This window comes from Chaetura pelagica, unplaced genomic scaffold (assembly GCF_000747805.2).
Source record: "Chaetura pelagica isolate M959 unplaced genomic scaffold, ChaPel_1.0 scaffold1222, whole genome shotgun sequence".
Taxonomy (NCBI): Eukaryota; Metazoa; Chordata; class Aves; order Apodiformes; family Apodidae; genus Chaetura; species Chaetura pelagica.
This window is the reverse complement of record NW_009952494.1, coordinates 228,830-241,042: the sequence shown is the minus strand read 5'-3', so window position 1 is coordinate 241,042 and position 12,213 is coordinate 228,830. Positions and strand designations below refer to the sequence as shown.

The 12,213-nt window shown below is 55.9% G+C and overlaps 1 protein-coding gene across 1 annotated transcript in view; it reads right to left on the bottom strand.

Annotated features, from left to right (window-relative positions):
- DSCAML1 (Down syndrome cell adhesion molecule like 1) overlaps nt 1–12,213 on the bottom strand; it is a 98,293-nt gene that overhangs the window by 74,530 nt on the left and 11,550 nt on the right. Inside the window, 4 exon segments of the mRNA XM_010008897.1 lie at nt 6,819–6,965; nt 9,363–9,680; nt 10,323–10,398; nt 10,823–10,892. Of these exon segments, the coding sequence (XP_010007199.1) occupies nt 6,819–6,965; nt 9,363–9,680; nt 10,323–10,398; nt 10,823–10,892 (611 nt within the window).

The window sequence follows — 12,213 nt, the reverse complement described above, 5'->3', positions numbered from 1 at the left end:
TGCCATCAGGACCAGGGGCAGCAGGACCAGGGGCAGCAGGACCAGGCGCAGCACCCGCTGCACTCTGTCAGGTGACAAGTAAAAAGAAGGTAGAAAAGGAAAAAGGTTGGGAAAAAGGTTGAGAACTGGAACAGGAAGTGACCCTTTTTCCTCCACACACAGTTCTCAGGGCTGGCCTTTTAAACAGGATGTTGGTGCTTTCCCAGCCCATGGCACTGGCCACAGCCCCATGACCAACCTGCACACAGGGGGCAGTGATCACAGCTTGGGCTGCCCTGGTACCTGCCAGCCAGCAGGAAGGTCTTTAAAATGCAGAGAAGCATTAAGAGGTAGCAAATGCCTTCTGAGTGGGGAGACTGGAGCACAGCCCTGGCAATTGGGCAGGACCCGCACGCAGCAGGGAGGAGCACCCGTGGGTTCAGCTGGGTGCAGGAGGTGTGTGTAGCACCACGTCCCCTTACACAGCTCAGCTCGCTGCTGCCTGGGCCCTGAAACCTCTCTGAGGGCTGGTTCCCAGCAGAGAAGCCTCTTGTAAGGACCCACAGTGCAGGGTCCAAGCTCTGTGAGCTCCTCCAGGTACAGAACATGTGTCATCACAGGAGGTTCACAAGATTAACCAGCACCCCTCCACCCCAAACCCCCTGCCCGGGTTGCTCCCCTTCCCTGCACACCCCTGGGGGGGCTGCTCCAGGGGGCCTTTCCCTTGTTCTTAGCTTCTTGCAATTCCCTGCAAAAATCACACTTTGCAATTCCAAGTGCAACAGGAACAAAATCCACCCTGGCACACGGAGTGACCCAGGAGAGTCCAGGCAGCTCATCCTACTGCTGCGCCCACAGACCACTCCTCTGGGCACCTCCTGCTCTCTGTACCCACCTGACAGCTTCCACAGAAACCATCCCAACCCTCACACCAGAGCCACAGCTAAAGGTCTGTGCCCAGCAGGTCTCGTGGCTGTTGTCTCCAAAAAGGCACCTTCCCCTGGGGTAGGTGAGAGCAGTGAGTGGAGCTCAGCACCTGAGTGTTCCCTCCTGGGCTGGGAGCACCCATTTCCCACAGGGATGCAGCAAGGCCTCCCTGGCACTCATCCCTCTCTCCCTGGGGATCCAAGCCCTCAGCAGCCCCAGGGACATGTGCACTGGAGGAAAGGAACCCCTCGTGGGCCTGAGCTATGGTGCCAGGCAGGGGCACAACCCACCTGCCTCCAGCTCCAGACCCTCTGCCACCCACCATTCCACCTCCACACAACATTTCTCCCTTCCCTGTGGCACTTCTGCTCCTCGGGGCAGCTGAAGATTTACGCTCCCAGGTACAGAAAGTGCTGGCAGCTCCCAGAACTGCTCCTCCTCCCTGTTCCATGCCTTGCAGCTCGTCGCGTTCAGCTCGTGCTCCATCACCCCACAGGGCTTGGAGCGGGGGCACGGACATCCCATGGGAACGGGATGCCAGGAGCATCTCTCTCCTTCCCCCAGAACTCCTCTGCAGCTCCAGGAGCAGGGGGCAGTGCCCAGGGTGGTCCCAAAGGGGAGCAGGGCAGCCAGCCCCCTGCCCGGCCTCCCACAGCACGTTATTTACTTGTTGTAGTCCTTTCTCCCGACGTGCGTGCGTGTGCGAGATTTGTCTCCAACGTGACTCTGCATTATCAGTCCTATAATGAGTCCTTGTTAAAGTGGATTTGATGGAATAATTATATTCCAAAAAAACCTGCGGGAAGGCTCTCTCCCCTCTTAAAGGGCAGGATCATCAAACGTTCTCGCCACATTATTTGCAGTCACACCTTCTGCTGCATCTGCTCCTTTTAAAATCTCTAACTCCAATCTGATCTGAATATATAAATCTGAATTATCACAGCAAAAGGAGATGTGCTCACACCTTTTTTTATCTGTTGCCATGGCGATTAGATAAAATTCACGCCAAGTCTCTGGGGAAGGATGAAATGATTTCAGACAGAATCTCACCCCACTTGGTGAGAATAACGCCTGGAGCTACTTCCCTCTGTAACAGGTCTGGGCACATGTCACAGCCAGAGAGGGTGGCAAGGGGTGGAGGAGAAGCCAGGACACCTTTAGAGACTCAGGATGGATAGGGGAAAAGGTTCTGCAGCCCCCCCAGGAAGGGGAGGACAACACTACTTTAAATCACATCAGCCCGTCCCAGGCAGGAGCTGCAGGATTGCACTGAAAAGGCCAATTCCTGGCCCCGTTTGTCTGGGGTCATAGCTCTGCTGCCCCAGCTGTCTGTGCTGACTGCTCCGTGCACATGCAGGACACGGCAGAGCCCAGGCTCTGTCCTTTCCTGAGGGGGAAAGGACAGGTCACCAAAAGCCACCAGCCCCAGGTGACACGTGGGACAGGGCAACAAGGTGGCCTCGTGCCCGACATGCTGGGAGCACAGGCTGCTTGCTCCTGGGCACCATGCCTGAAACCAGCTGGGGTTATTCCACATCCAGGCAAACCCAAATGAAAAGACAACCCTCTGGTAAGGATCCTCAGTGACTGACCTCGTGGCCCCAAAGCACCTCGCCGAAGACACTGTGTTTACTCTGTCCCAGCTTTTCTCCAGTGCCAGGAGGCTGCTGTTCCCCAGAACAGCCCTATTGATAAGAGCACAATGCCAGATTATCCAGGTCCCGGCTCCTCTGCCTCCCACAGTGTCCCTCCAGCCCTGGCAGGGAGGGGATGCTGCACCCCTAAAACCTCCTTGGGTACTGAGCTGCAGCCCCAGACCCCCTGTGGCTCCAGTGGGATTTGTGTACGGCCAGATCTCCAGAGTTTCAGAGGGAAAGGCACCAGGGGGGCAGCAGCTGTGAGGCAGAGCAGGGAGCAGCGCCCGGCACCAGGGTCAGTGGCTGCAGTTAACCACCAGAAAGCTGCTGAGATTTTACTTCCCACATCACTAAACAGTTGCTGAGATGAGCTGAGAATCCCACCAACAGACCTGGGCACTGCAGAGGACACAGAAAGGGCTACTTGGGTCAAATCAAACTCCTGTTTGATCCACAGCAAACAGGTGAGTTTAGATACTATCAAAAGTCCTAAAAGGCGACTGTTCAGTCAAGAGAACACACACAAAACATCTCTGAAACTTCACAGAACTTAATGTTTTTTCAGTTCCTCCTGGCAAGCTTTCAGCTTTGCTTTCCAGAGAAAGGACTTTGTGGATACCCAATGACTAACAAAGTACATCGAGTGTCTGCAGCCCTCAAAGGACACAGCTTAGGGTTGCTGAGAAAAGCAGCACCCTCAGAGAGGGCTGCACCTTGACAAGTGCTGCTTTTAAAGCTTTTCCAACACTGCCTATCAAGTACATGACACTGAAGCATCAAATAGCAGCTCAGCCCAGGGCTTGCCAGTCCAGAAACTCTCACTGCCTCTGAATCCTGGCTCCTCTGTGCTGCCCTCACAAGTCACAGGTACCCACAGGCTGGGCAAGAGGGACAACAGACACCGTCACCTTTCCTTGCAGCTGGTGTGATGCTGGTTACACCCAGGAGGACCTTGTTTCTCCAGAGACACCACAGAGAGACAACCCTGACAACACGTGGTCCACACACCCAAGTTCACCCAAATGAGCACATGGCAAGAACAGAGGGACTGACTGTTGCCCAAATCCCCTCTCCAGTGTCTCAAGGAGCTCCCTACCTCCCTGCTTGCTTTTGCAGCAGCAGCTGGACAGCAGCTCCCCGAGTGCCCATGTAGGTGGGGGGTCCACACCAGCATCACATGCCCCACCTGCAGGACCTGTGGCTGCTGCCATCGAGTCACAGCCAGGCATGAAGAGGGACAAGTCGGTGCCAGGGGCATCCACTTCTGTGCCACAACCAGCACAGCAGGGGACTGAACCAGCTTCAGTCACACACACACCACGTGTCCTCCAAGACACATCCAAGCCACACGTGTGCCTGCGAGGCTGCACGTTACCAGCCTGCTGATGGGGCTTTTAAAATTAAAAAGAAATAAAACGCTGTTTTATCACCTTGAGCCCCCAAACCGGTTTTAGTAGAAGGAGCTTCGGACGACCGAGCAGGGTCTGTCAAACATTCTGCTCAGCTGCAGCCCTCCTGTTACTCCCCCCCAAAATACACATCAAGGTTCATCAATAGCAGCAGAGTTTGAAATCACAGCCAGGGTGTGAAGCACAGCCTCACACACAGCCTGCAAGCACCAGCCTACGGGAAACGCTGCCGCCCTGGGCGCCGCGCCGGGCGCCGGCAGTGCGGCTGGCAACGCAGGGGAGATTGATTTTGATGTGAGCACCAGCAAAGCAAATGGGTTTTTGAAAACCCTATAATTTCTCTGCAACCCTTGACTTCGCTAAACACACATTTTTAGACTACAGCACAGTTAGGTAGGCATTAAACAAAAATGAGCTGCACTGATGATGATTTATGTGCAGGATAACCTTCCATAAAGAATTTCTCTTTGATTTCAGGATAAGTTACAGCATTGCCAAGTTAACCACAGAATGCTCCTCACCACCAAAACTGCAGCAGGGCCCTGCAGCCCGAGCACTTCCCTGTGACTGCATGGAAAAATCCTCCTCCATGGACCCAGCAGGTGACCTGAGGAGGCATGAGGGGCTTGGTGCTGGCACAACAGTCTCGTGCCACCAACACCAGCCCGGCCCCACCAGGGTCCTGAAGGACCTGCTCCCTGACAGCCCATCAGTGAAGGAGCAGGAGACTTGGCTGAAAAGGCAGGTCCCAAAGGCCCAGCAGCCAAGGCTGGGAGCCCCCTCAGTCCAACAGAGCATGAAAAGAACCCAAGGAGGCCAACAAAGGGTCACCCAGCCACAGACGGAGCCAAAGAACAGCAGCCCCAGGGGAAGTGCTCACTCCCCCTGCTTCAGAGCTGCATGTAGATCAGGTTTGAGGGGAACCAGGGATGTGAAGGAAGCAGACATTTACTGTGAAAACAGTCACTTCAAGTTTTCTGCCCCAGAGAGGCTTGGATGGAGAGGTTCCCTGCACATGAGGAGGGTCCATCCCTGCTGCATCCAGGTACATGCACAAGAAGCACTGAGGAAACTTCCAGGAAAAGCAGCAAGTTCAGTACATTAGAGTGAGGAGTAACACTGTAAGTAGGGCTTGGAGGCACTTCCAAGAGTGCTGGGACACTTCCACACCCATTCCTGTTTGCTGGCTGGCTGCAGGGAGCTGTGCAGAGCTGGTTCTGCACAGGTGCTCCCTGTCCCTCTCCAGGGAGCTCACCTGAAGGAGCTCTGGGTGCTCTGTGCCACTGCTCAGCTCTGCTCAACCTTCACACCATTCCCCCATGGCAGGGACTCCCTCCTCTCCTCCCTTGCCAAGAACCAGGACACAAGCAGAGGCTCATCAGAGGACAAGGCAAGACCATGTTTTTGGTAACAGCAAAGCCACTTTTAGCTCTAACACAACAGCAATAAAAAATATAAGCTTCAGGCAGATACTATATTTGTAATCCAACAGCAAAACATGTTTGCTTGTGTTGACTCTGCACTGTAACACAATTTATATGTTCTGTCTTTAGGGTAATTATTGCTTTAGAATGTTAAAATCGTTCCACTCTAATTAAATCATCATATTAAAAAATCCACTGCCACAGCAAACTTGAGAGCCAGTCTGGCCAAGACCACGCGAGTGCAGGGATGCCGGGTGTGCAAACCTGCTGCCCAGCACACCAGCTCTGCCAAGAGGGAGCACGGGCACAGCTCTGCTCTGGCCTGCAGGATCTGGAGTGGTGGGGACAATCGCCCCGTTCCCAGGGAGCACTGCCAGCTCAGCACCACCAAGGCAGGAGCACCACAGGTTCTGGTGCTGCTGGACCCTCCCACGCCCTGGGCATCAAAGGGGACAAGCTGAGCCTCTCACCACCCCAGGAGACAGCACATCACTGCCCTTTACTGCTGGGCTGTGCTGCACCCAGGGGACATCACACACAGCCAGAGCCCTCAGGAGAACCAGCCACCTCCTCCAGGTGATGAAACACTTGGCTCCTTAAGCAAAAACCTCCCTGCCAGAGGGACCAGAGCAAATCTCCTCCTGTGCCTCGTCAGCAGCTGCCCCAGAGTGTGCCAGGCTCCTGCCTTCCCTGATCTGCTCCCCAGGGCAGCCACACTTGCTGACCTGTGAGCAAACACCACGCACAGAGCTTCCACTTTGGGCAAAATCCTTTAACCCTCCCTGGATCTCCCTGGGAAAGCAGCATTGATTGCTGGACTGTGGCTCACACACAGCCCTGCCATCAATACCAGCTCTGAGGAGGGAGCCAGGAGGTCAGCTCAGGACACAGAGATGCGGGGCTGGACCTCACTGTGCCCAGCACCTGCCTGCAGCCCCCACACTGCTCCCAGGGCTGCAGTGAGCCCAGCAAGAGCCAGAGCCTGCATCCTGGAATGCTATGGATCCAGCAGCACTTTTCCAGGCTGCTCTCAAGCTGCACAGAGGTGCTCCAGAGGTTGTGTCCCAGCAGGGCTCCAGCCACCACTGAGCTGGATGTATCCCATGCTCAAGGGCCAGCACACGGGGCTCCTGTTGCCCAAGGCCCACCTGGCAGGTGCCCACGGGGAGCCAGCCCCAGCCAGGACAGGGCACACACTTGGCCACACACTAGACATCCATGAGCCCAGAGATCCACAACGCACCAACCACAGCATCAAGGAGACCTTGACACCACACATCCCCCCACCAGCGCTTCCCAGGCACAAGATGGTCACCAACAAAAGCCTTGGCTTGGGCAGCAGAGGCAGGGACGATGAGGCCAACACAACCTTCCACGACAGCGAGTCCACACATGGCAAAGCCAAGTCAGGTTTTCCAAGAGAACTGCAGCTTGTCTCTTACCTGGGATGATAGAAACGGTGTCTTTCTCCCAGGACACAACACTAACGTATTCCTGCACTGAAGAGGGGATGAGGCACTTGAAAACAGCCACGTTTCCACGCATCGACCTTTGGTCCTCCACCCGAACGGTGTATGGTTCCCTGAACACTGTTGGGAGAAGCAGATGGTTGGTGGCATGACAGTGCTGCAAGAAAACACACTGCCTTTTGCTTGAATCCCACGTTTCCCAAACAAACCAGCCCACCCAGCAACAAACTGCTTCCATCCAAAACACCTCCCCAGCCTCCTGCTGGGGAGGTTCCTGTTTCTGGGACCCTGCAGTTGTCCCCAGCAGCACTTTGTGGCCACCCAAGCTGCTAAGGCAGAGGTTTGCAGCACCCAGATTTCAGGACAGGGACTGAGGGCATTTAGCAGCTGTAACATTCAACCTCCTGCCTTGAAGGTCATAACTTCTACTGCTGGATGGATCCTGAAAATGCAGCAGTGAGGCCCTGGTAGATGCAGCCTGTGACTGAGCCTGGCACCCCACTAAAGTCACAGGAGGAATGTTCAGGGAAACAGAGGACAGTTTTCCAAGCTATACCACAGTGGGAGCCACGAGCTGCCCCCAGCATGTGCCCTGTTCCTCACATCCAGACATCCCTGAGGCAGCTACACACTGCTCCCAGGACCAGTGACAAGGGACTCCCTGTGCCACAACCCTCCAGCAGCACTTGCTAGGTCAGCTGGATCCACCCCAGCCTCTTCAGAAAAAAACAAAAAAAGATGTCACCATACTCAGTAACAGACACACTGTAAACTCCTAAAGTCCAAGTATAAAATGTAGTAAGTGCAGGTGCCTCCTCACTGTGACCATAATTTTGACCTGCAGGACACAGGCACCTGGGCATTGCCATGGCAAGAGGGATGTGCATTCAGTTCATCATCCATCAACACCCCTTGGCCAGAACAAAAGCCTCCCAGGAGAGAAATCCTGAGCAGCCCAAAGGGGAGGTGTTTTCCCAGGGTGGAAAGCACCTGCTGTCAATGCACCACACAAGCAGGAAAGCTGTGGAAGGGTGAGAGCATTTCCACCTGGATTTCCCTGGCTTTCAGGGCACCTTGCTCTGCTGCAAGAGGTGGAGACAGAATCAGGGCTTATCCAGGCTCCACCCCAGGGTGCCCAGTGCCACATCCCAGCAGGCTCCACACACCAGAAGCTGCCACAAACCAGCTGGTTCCAAGCCACTGAGAGCTGCTCCACCTCCATCCCTCCTGTGTCTGCCCTCCTGGTGGGCAGAGCCCCCCTATCCCAAGGGAAGCAGGGAAGGGCAGCCAAGTGGCATCCAGCTCACTCCCAGAGTCCCAGTGGGGAGAAGGAGGGCTTGGAACCTTAGGGAGAAGCCCACTGTGGAAAGGGACTTCAGAGCGCAAGCAGATTAGCCAGCAAAAGCCTCTGTAATCACCTGGAGCAGGAGGTTTATTCACAGGCTTTAAAGGCCAGCAGGGACCACCAGGAGCACCCCTCCAGCACCCATTCTCCTGCACAGCCACCACACTGCCCTGGTAGCTTGTCCCACTCTGGGACACACCAGTCACCACAGCTGGGGGCTCCTGGCCTTGCTCTGGGAACAATTCCCACAAGGGGAACACGCAGCCACAACCAGCAAGCTTAAAACTTCCCGTTGGTGGGAGAGGTTTGCTCCTTGTGCACAGCAACAGCTTTTCCAAGGCTTCCCCAGAGCCCAGCCTGAGGCACCCAGCAGGAGGGGGGAGCAGCTCTGTGCTGCACCCCCACGTTTCCTACACCCCATCTGTTGCCAGCCCTCCTCCACCCAGATGTGGTTTATAGGTAATCTGAGCGCGCTGGTAAATAATTCACTCTGCGGAAGGGGGTTAATACCAATTTACTCTGCAGTACAAGGTATTAAAATAAAAAACCCTGTAGTCACTTCTGTCGTGTTCCCTCCACTAGCCCCACTTTTAATAGGTTACATAATGAGGCCATTCCTGGGCTATTAGCCCTCCTCAGCCTGGTCAATAATTTACTATAATGGCTTTTGGAATCGGCTCTTTGCCATATTCCTCCTTTTTTCTTTGCTTAATAAGCCTTGGCGGGCTGGGGCTGGATGCTCTGGTGGGAACAGCCAGGCTGGAGGAGGGCTGGGGGACACCGTGGGAGTCTCCCCATCATGGGCAGAGGTGGTCCAGCTCCTCCTGCAGCTGCAGAAAGCCCCCAAGGGCGGGCAGGTGGGACAGTTCAAGGGAGAGGACATGTCCTGCCATGAGGCTGCAGCCACACATGTCCTCTGAGCACTCCTTGGAGCCCCCCCAGCCTGCACGTCCTGGTCCCCCCAGGCCTCTCCGAGCTGATAACAGGCACAAGATGCAGCCCAGGCTCTGAGCTGGGGCAGCATCCCATGTTGGGCAGCATCCTGCCTTGTGCCCTGCCCTCCATCCCTCACTTCTCTTCAGCATCACTGGCCCACACCAGGGTGTCCTTGGCAGTCCAGGGAGAGAAGCCACCACCTCACCCAAACCCCAGTGCCCCCAGAGAGCTCCTACCTGCTTTAACACGGATGTTGGGGCTCCTGATCTTGCCAGCCGAGTTCTCCGCCGTGCAGAAGTAGTCGTTGTCGTGGATGAAGCTGTTGAAGGCTGATGGCGAGAAGGGGTAGAGCTGCAAAGTCCCGTTGGCATGGACATGCCTGATGTGGGGCACATCGTAGATGTCGTCGCCCGTCGCCAGGTACCACCGGAGGACGGCGCTGGGTGACCCTGCTGCCGGGCAGGGGATCACCACCCCCACTGTGCTGGAGAAGGTGACCTGCTGGATAGAGTCGTTCACAAAGTAGAGGCTGGTTCCAACATCTTCAGCACGTGCTGTGGAGAAAGCAGAGGCCACAACGGCAGGGAGGGGGGGGTGTGTTACTGCAGAACTTGCCCATCCCCACTGGCACAGAGAGACCCCCACCTCCCCAGCACTGCTATCCCCCCCAGAGCTCAGCCCCTGACCCCTGCATGGAGTAGAGCAGGGGAGTGGAGGAGCATCAGTGCGTGGACTGGAAGCATCAAGGCCACCTTCACAGGCCAGTGCTCTTGCTGGCATCACGGATCAGGGACCACAGGCACCTCACCAGGACAAGAAAGGGCTGCACAGCAAGGAAGGTACCCAGGGCATCCCCCCAGGGTGCCAGAGGCCCATCACCACTGCCAAGACATCCACCACAAGCCTCCCCAGCTGGGCAGAGATCCTTCCCTCTACCCTGCTGCTGCCCCTGAATGCTGCAGCAGCCCCAGCAGATGGGCAGGAAAAGTGAGGCTAGTGCTGGCCCCACTCCCAGCACCAGGGGAGCCCAGTGCCCTGGGTCTGAGCTGCAGCCCTGCACTGCCCAAGACAAGAGCAAGACACAGAGAACCCGAGGACAGCACCGAGGCAGAGCCTGCAGCCCCTGGGGAGCAGCTCTCCAGGCTCCACCAGGAAAGCGCTTCCGTTCCGCACGCGGCGGGAAGGGACCTCTTCACCCAACTCCTCCGGTCTCTCCTTCCCACTCTCCAGGGCCACGAGCTCCCCCTTCTCAACCGAAGCGAGCAAGATTGCCTATAAATAAGGACGAGGAGGCCCCAGTCACTCAGATCCGATTGCTTTTTTTAGCCTCACTCCTTCCAAGTGGGCGGCAGGAGGGGATGCAGCGAGCGGCCCTCGGCGCCTGTATTAATAGCTCTGGCTGAGGACGCTGCTCACGGGGCTGCAGAGCCAATAAGCAGATCACTGCCGTGCCCCCGGGTCACGGCGAGTCACGGGGGACCCTCCAGGACCTCGATTTCCTATCCTGGGGAGGAGAGGGCAGGTGTGGGGGGCACAGGGAAAGCCCAGGGCACAGCTGGAAGGGCTGGCTGGGCTTCTCCCACCACGGCCGCTCGTATCTCCCCACAAAGCTTCCTCCAGCACGTCCCTGCCGTGCCAGCCCCTTCCGTGTCACCTCCAACACCAGGGCAAGGTGGGAAGCCCCAAAAAACCTCACCCCTTCCCAGCGCAGAGTCCTCTCCATCCTTCTCCCAGCTGAACTGACAACCTCGTGCCTCTTCCAGCACCTGTGAAATCACAGGTGTAAGCACCAGATTCTTGTTCTCTGTGCAACTCAGCGGTGAATTGTCACATAAAAGGATGAAGTTCCTTTCTCTGCCCACTCTGAGCCCTACTGTCCCACAGCCAGAGCTGCCCCACACACCCATCCACCTCATGGATTAGCTGCTTGGCAAGGACCAGGGCTGTCACCACAAACAAAACAACAGGTTCATAGGTCAGGAAAGCATCTCCACACCTCCCCCCACACCAGGGCACCCCAGTCCCTGTCCGTGCACAGGCAGAAGCAGACAAACCATGTGCTTTTCCCTCCCTCTCTGCAAAGCACCAGCAGCAGGATGGAGCAGAGGAGCCAAGGGCTCCGGTGAGTCCCCACACAGCAGTGCCAGGCTTTGCAGAGCCACGGGGCCACCACACGGCCCTGTGGGTGTCACCGTGTGACATCTCCAGGCTGGTTTGTCATCATGAATCAGCATTTCCCTGCACCGGAACAGTGCGGTGCGTCTCCAAACACATGGAAGAGACAAGGGCACGTTTGCTGGCAGAAGAAGGGAAACCAAGCGTGGAGCAGCTCTGTGCTATTTGCAGCAGCACCCCAGCAGAGCAGAAGATGGCAGGAGCCAGGGCACACCGTGTGGCACAGAGCACAGCAAAAGCCACCCTGTACCTATCGCTGGCTTTGGACCTGGACCATCCCGCTCAGTGCTGGGAGATCCACCCAGATCCATCCAACTTCTCCAGCCCAGATCCCAGACCACTGCTTGAGGAGGCTCCTGCTCTGATACAGGCTGGAGAACATCCACAGCCTGGCAGGGAAATCTCCTCTCCCCAGGGAGGTTTAGAGATGGATGGGTGAGGGGCTGGGGGGAAGAGTGGAAAAATACCTTATAAACAGAGAAATTCAGATTACCCATAAAGCTTTTTCAGGTCAAAGAGAGAAATGGATTTTCCATAGAAAATGGAAGTTATGGGATTGGCAATAGTTGTGTGACAGACGCATAGAGTTAAATCCATATAATCTCCTTTACCATTTAGCATTGAGCACCATCCTAATTCCATGTTTCATAAAACTGCCTCCAAATCACTGAGAGAGATTAAAAATTTAGAAATAGCGCTGCAATATTTTTAAACCAGAAATCGCTGCTCACATCTGGTCAGATGTGCTGACCCTAACCTACATATTAAGGGCATTAATTCTCATGAACCTGAAAAAAAGGAGGATGGAGGAGTCAAAATGGAACAGTTTGTGCTGGGGAAGACGCAGGCGCACGGCAGTGAGGGCTGGAGCCCCTCCTGCTGGCAGGCGGAGCCACATCCCGCTCGCAGCGG